The sequence below is a fragment of the Neofelis nebulosa genome, chromosome 12 (assembly GCF_028018385.1).
Source record: "Neofelis nebulosa isolate mNeoNeb1 chromosome 12, mNeoNeb1.pri, whole genome shotgun sequence".
NCBI lineage: Eukaryota > Metazoa > Chordata > Mammalia > Carnivora > Felidae > Neofelis > Neofelis nebulosa.
Window position 1 is genome coordinate 1,173,082 of NC_080793.1, and position 6,044 is coordinate 1,179,125.

General features: G+C 64.4%; 1 protein-coding gene across 2 annotated transcripts; it reads left to right on the forward strand.

The window, feature by feature from the left end:
* Nucleotides 1-368: 368 nt before the first annotated feature.
* Nucleotides 369-5,771, forward strand: LOC131490812 (beta-lactoglobulin-1). 2 transcript variants are annotated; one of them, XM_058693275.1, is made up of 6 exons: nt 369-684; nt 2,722-2,861; nt 3,159-3,232; nt 4,081-4,191; nt 4,771-5,119; nt 5,605-5,771. In XM_058693275.1, exons 1-5 carry the CDS (start codon nt 514-516, stop codon nt 4,941-4,943), a joined length of 669 nt encoding a protein of 222 aa, XP_058549258.1. In that variant the 5' UTR covers nt 369-513; the 3' UTR covers nt 4,944-5,119; nt 5,605-5,771. The 2 variants fall into 2 exon arrangements, with proteins under 2 accessions (XP_058549258.1, XP_058549259.1); XM_058693276.1 differs by lacking the exon at nt 369-684 and adding an exon at nt 2,213-2,326.
* Nucleotides 5,772-6,044: the final 273 nt, after the last annotated feature.

The window sequence follows — 6,044 nt, forward strand, 5'->3', positions numbered from 1 at the left end:
ACTCACGATGCTGTGCAGCCACCACCTGTCTCTGGTCACAGAATGTGTTCATCGCCCCAAAGGGGACCCCAGCCCCCGTCCCCGAGCCCCGACACCCTGGATCTGCGCTCTGTCCCCGACCTTCGTAGGCGAGGAATCATTCCGCGGGCGGCCTCTCGTGTCTAGCTTCTCACACGTGGCGCAGCGTGACGTTTCCGAGGCTCCCCCCGCCGTGGCGTGTGTCCGCGGGTGTGGCCGGTGCTGCTGTGACCACGCGCGTGTGTGGACTCATGGGAGCCCCTGTGGGCGGATGTTCTGGGTCAGGTGAGGTTTGCCCACTTTCCGTCGCCCTTCACGTTTTATTTCCCTGTGTCCTGACAGCCCCGGCCCTGGACGCCGGCTCTGGTACAGACCGTGGGGTGCAGCCGCCGTGGGGGCCACGTTCGTCCTGTGAGCATCTGGGCCGATCGGGGTGATTGAGCACAGACGCCAGGAACAAGCCAGGTAACCGAGGCGGAAATCAAATTCAATCAGATGACTGCAGCTCACAGAATTCACTGGATCCGGATAATCAGGCTTGAGAATGTGCGGGAACGGGGGCAGCGGGCAGGTGGGGATGCCCCCCATCCCCACCCTCGCAAGAGCCCGGTCAGCAGGCTGCCCTGGGCCTCCGGACGCTGGACTGTGGCCACAGGGGTCACTGAGGTGAGTTACCCACTGCTCTGGCTCCCAGCAGACACACACACACACACACACACACACACACACACACGGACACACTCACCCCCAGAGGCCCAGGGCTGCATCTCGGGGTGAATTGTCTCCTTTGGCAAAGCCCCCCCTTTGGACTTGAGAACAGCCCCTGCCTCGGGTCCCCGGGCTGGCCCAGGTCCCTGCGCACAGAGTCGCCTCCTGAGCCGCCTTGTCTGGTGTGCAGAGGGCACCCTCCTGCGTGAGCTGAGCCACCGGGTGGGGACACAGGGGACTGGGTGGCTGTGCGGAGATGGGGTTGGCCAGAACCAGGGATCAGGGAAGGGGTTTGGAGCTGCCAGAGCTCAGGGACCAGAGTGAGAAGTGACAGGACCCTGGGGACCGGAATCCATTTTGATCTGGGGACTCCGTCCTCTCAGCGAATACTCACCAGCCGGTCACGTAGGAGTGATCGTGGGTTGCATTTTTATTTAAAATGTTATAAACACTCACGTGTGCGGAGAAGACTGGGTGGCGGGTGAGCCCCCTGGACCCTACACTCAGCTTCACAGCTGTCCGGGCTCCACAGACAGACCTGTCACTTTCCTTCTGTCTCTGGCGGAACGTTCCAGGGCCAACCCCAGACATGCCTCCCTGGCCTCTGTAATGAGAAGAGACTGCACTCTGCTAGCGTGGTATTTTAAACAAAGCAATGTGCTGTGACCACACGTGGCAGTTACCACGCGTGAGCACGCCTCAGTGGCCGCCCGTACCCGTGTCCACATCTGGGGGTCGTCCCGCACACGGGCAAGGCGGGGCCGTCCCTGCCTCAGTGGGTCTGGATGGGCCCAGGACTAGCACCGTCTTGAAAAGTTCTCCAGGAGACTTCAGGGAGCCCTCTAGGTCCAGAACTGCTTCCCCCAAAATGCACAAGCTCCAGGGTCATCCCTTCTGTCTTACAGAGAAGACACTGGGGTTGTATCTGCATTAGAATCTCCTTCCTGGTAGCTGACTGGGTGACCGGGGACAGGGAGACCCGTCTCCGTGGTTGTGCCCACTGACAAGCCTCTGTGCGGGCGGCAGTCACCCAGATGCTGCTGGGGACACAAAAGGGAGGTCGTTCCAGGGTGAAGTTGTCAAGGTCGTTTGGACACAACGTGGTGACCCGGGTTCCCAATGGGGGTGCTGCCTGGGTCCCGGCTGCCAAATGGCACAGAGCTGGGGAGCACAGAGGCAGCAGGCTCAGCTGTCCTCAGAGAGCACGACCCAGGAAGTGTTCCCGATACTGGCGACCAGCCTGGACCCACACCCCGGGCCCTGCCCCCTCGGGGGCCTACCAGGAACCGTCCAGGGACACAGGGACCGTCCCGTTCCCGCTCGCTCCGCAGGAAGAAGGCCTCCCATTGTGCGGGTGGAGGAAGCCCCCTGAGGGCCTGGGGATGAGCCACGGGGGATTCGGGGAACCACATGGCTCGCAGGCCCCCGGCCCCCGTATAAGGGCCCGAGGCCGCGGCCTGGCCTTCCTCAGTCCCGGGAGCTCAGCGCCACCACAGCCGCAGCCATGAAGTGCCTCCCGCTCGTCCTGGGCCTGGCCCTCGTGTGTGGCATCCAGGCCGCCACCGTCCCCCTGACCATGGACGGCCTAGACCTGCAGAAGGTCTGAGGACGGCTGGGGGGGTGGGGCGGTGAGCTGCAGGGTGGGCAGGGGGCGGGGCCTCGGCCACCTGAAGAGCGTGGGTGGAAGCCAGGACGCTGGGACACCCCCCCAACCTGCTCCCCGTCCTCAGGGCGGCTTTCCCTCGCTTGCCCAAGGTCCAGATGGTTCCACTGAACTCGCACGACCTGTCCTTTAAAGCCGCCTGGGAACCCAAGATGTTATTTCAAGTGTGGGGGCTCCCAGAGGGGCGTCTGGTCGGTGGCGGGGGGGTCGCCCAGAGCTCACTGGCTGCCACCCCACTTAGACCGGGCCCCCGGCCGGGGCTGGAGGGAGAGCCCGCTGTGGGGCCGGGGCCGCCTCCCCGCCCCCCATGGCAGCTCAGGCCCCCTCCCCAGGTGGCTGGGACGTGGCACTCCATGGCCATGGCGGCCAGCGACATCTCCCTCCTGGACTCGGAGACGGCCCCTCTGAGAGTGTACGTCCAGGAGCTGAGACCCACGCCCGGGGACAACCTGGAGATCATTCTGCGCAAATGGTGGGTGACCGAGGCCCCCGGGCTGGGGGCCGGCGAGGGCCTGGGCCCAGGGCGGGCGGGCGGGCAGGGTCCTGATGGGAGCTGGCTCCGTGTGGGTGGTCCCCGGTGGCCTCGGAGCCCCCGCCCAGGGCTCCCGGCCGACGGGCCGACCACACAGGGAGGCCACAGGGCAGTGCGCAGAGAGGCCCACGTGGAGGCCGGCCGGTCAGGTGGGGGGTTGGAGCCCTGGGGGTGTGGGCGGTTCCTGCCATGAGGGATCAGAGAGGACAACTCAAGTTCAGTGTTACCACCTTTTAGGGAGGACAACAGGTGTGTTGAGAAGAAGGTCTTAGCAGAGAAAACGGAGTGTGCGGCCAAGTTCAACATCAACTGTAAGTGTCCCCGAGGGCCGGGTGCGAGTTGCAAGGCTGGTCACAACTGTCCTTGGGTGGTGGCTGTCCTTGCAGGCAGGGATGAGGTGGGAGAGTGCCGGTCCGGTCCCACTCTCGGGGCTGCCTGGAGTGGCCGGTGGGGTGCTGACCCGTGGGCCTGTCCACGCCCGGAGCCATGAGCCTTTCAGGCCCGGTTACCCAGCCCGACCACAGAACCGGGGCAGGGAGAGTTTCCGGCCTCATGACTGCGGTCAGTGCACAGCTGAGCTCCTGGACTCTGCTGGAGTCGGGGGGGGGGGGGGCGGGTTTAAGGATCTTCTACCGAAATCTCTGTCACTAACTGCAACATTTAGGGGCTTTTGTGAACTATAAAAAACCACAAATGGAGAGCTAAGTGCTAAAATTTAAACAAAGGAGGCACAGAAACTTCTTGTGGGTTTTCGGTCGGCAAATTCGATTTTTCTCTCACGCTGAAGATGTGCTCTGGGCCACCCTGACCCTCCTCCTCTCTCTCCTTCCTTCATGCCTCACCCCCACCTCACCCCTACCTCCGGCCCCTCCCTGCCAAGCCTGAGTGCTTGGTCGGGAGCTCTCCTGCTCACAGCCCCGGGCACAGCTCTGACCGCTGTGTGCGCGTCTGACTGTTCTGTCCCCGCCACCTGACCCATGACACGCCTGGCCTAGGGGACACACCCGGCCCTGTGCTCCCCACTTTCCACTTCCTGCTGCCGATGGCCACGCTTGCACGTGGGCAGCACCCTGGGGGCTGCAGGACAAGGAACCACACCCGTAGGGGGCTCCTGCTGGACAGGACTTCATCTCCCCTTTGGCTCTTCTCCTCTCCCCAGATCTGGATGAGAACGAGGTCATCGTGCTGGACACCGACTACGAGAACTACCTGTTCCTCTGCCTGGAGAACACCGACGCCCCCGGGCAGAACCTCGTGTGCCAGTGCCTGAGTACGTCACTGAGCAGGCCCGGGGTCCCCCTGCGTGTGGGGGGGGGGCTGAGGACCCCCGGTGGGGACCAAGTCCCCTGACATTGCCTCGGGAATCGGGGATCCAGGATCCAGGCCGAGGGGCTGGGCTTAGTGTTCCTGCCTCGGCCAGAGGATGACTGCTGAGTAGAAGCTTTGGTTGGGGGTGATGTTCCACAAAAGCACCATTAAACCTGTCAAGTTCTGAACGGAACGCAAGCCGGTAAGATCCGGTAGCAGGAGGCTGAGACGTGGCCGCTTTGCCTGAATGAAGCACTTTGTGTGCGGTTAGAGACGCGTTCTCGGCCAGCACGTCAGCCCTGCGGGCGAGCCCCAGCCGCCCGGGGACGGGGACCCTGGCCTCGTGTCCCTGCAGGGCCCCCGCGCCGTCCTGGGAGGGCGGGGCGGGGACCCTGGAGGGCAGGGGGGCTGAGCCCCGGAGGCCACCCTGGAGGCTGACCTCAGGACGCCAGTGTGTGCTTTCTGCTCTGGCTCCCTGGACGGGGCTCCCCGAGGCCGTCAAAGCCCCGCGGCCCAGGGACTGACCCACCGCCCCCCACAGCCAGGACCCTGAAGGCCGACAACGAGGTCATGGAGAAGTTCGACAGAGCCCTCCAGACTCTGCCCGTGCACGTCCGCCTCTTCTTTGACCCGACCCGGGTGGCAGGTGACCGCCTCCACACCCCGCGTCCCTGCTCTCACCCTGCGTGCGGCTCACCCGTCGGACAGCCATGAGCCCGGGGCGCGTCCGTCTCCCACGGTGGCCCCCATTCCCCGGGCCCCCGGGGGAGGGGGTGCAGAGCCCCTGGGGCGGGGTCCCCCTCCCACCCCTCTGGGCCCAGGGCTGCCCCGGCGACCTGTGACCTCTCCCCCCGGCTCTCTCTCCTTCCGCAGAGCAGTGCCGTGTCTAGGTAGGTGAGCTCCTGCCCGACCCGCCTCCTGGGGTAACGTAGCAGCCCTGCCCCCACGTCCTGGGCACGTGCACGGGTGGGGGGCGTCCCGGGGGACCCCCAGCTCCCCTCCGTCGGGCCCCGGCCCCTCTGTGGGAATGGCTGGAACCCGGCGTCTCTCCTGCTGACCTCGGGGGCCGGGCTGGCAATGCCAGTCAAGTGCCCGGCTCTGTCCTAGAGCCTCTTAGGTCCAGGCATGTGCCCCACTCTGGGACCTCGTGCTTTCTTTGGGGGTCAGGTTGTTGTTTGAAGGAGGTGGGGGGGGGGGGAACTGGACAAGGAGGGGGTTGGGTCGTGGCTGGGTGGCATTGAAGGCTGAGAAGTTGCAGGCCTGGTGCCACATTACTAAGGGGGATGTCCTTGGCCCCACCCGGTCCCCTGTCCCCAGCAGCACGCTGCTCTGCCTTCGTCTGTGTTCGTGACCTCATTGCTCACCTCCCACACAGGAGCAAGCAGACCTTTCCGTCCCCTCCTCCAGAAGGCAGACGTCTCCTTGTCCTCTCAAAGAGGAAGCCAGAGACCTGGTCCCGTCCCCTTCCTCCTTCCTGGTCCCTGTGCTTGGGGGCCGGGCACCTGCTCTCTGAGGATTCTAAATAAAGCCGCATGACCTCTGCTCCTCGAAGTGTGTCATTGGGAGTGTGTGGGGACACGGGCTCTGCTGGCACTTCTGGGGGCTCCGGGTGGGACCCGGGCAGCATCTGGGTGGGGGGGCCAGGTTTCTCATCAACAAAACAGGAGAACCAGCTTGTGCAAAATTTGTCAAATACGCGCAAAGTATCAGAGTCGATGGGCCAGGAGGAGTCCTTAATCCTTACGGTAGTTAGGTAAAAGAAGCTAAGGGGCGCCTGGGTGGCTCAGTCGGTTAAGCGTCCGACTTCAGCTCAGG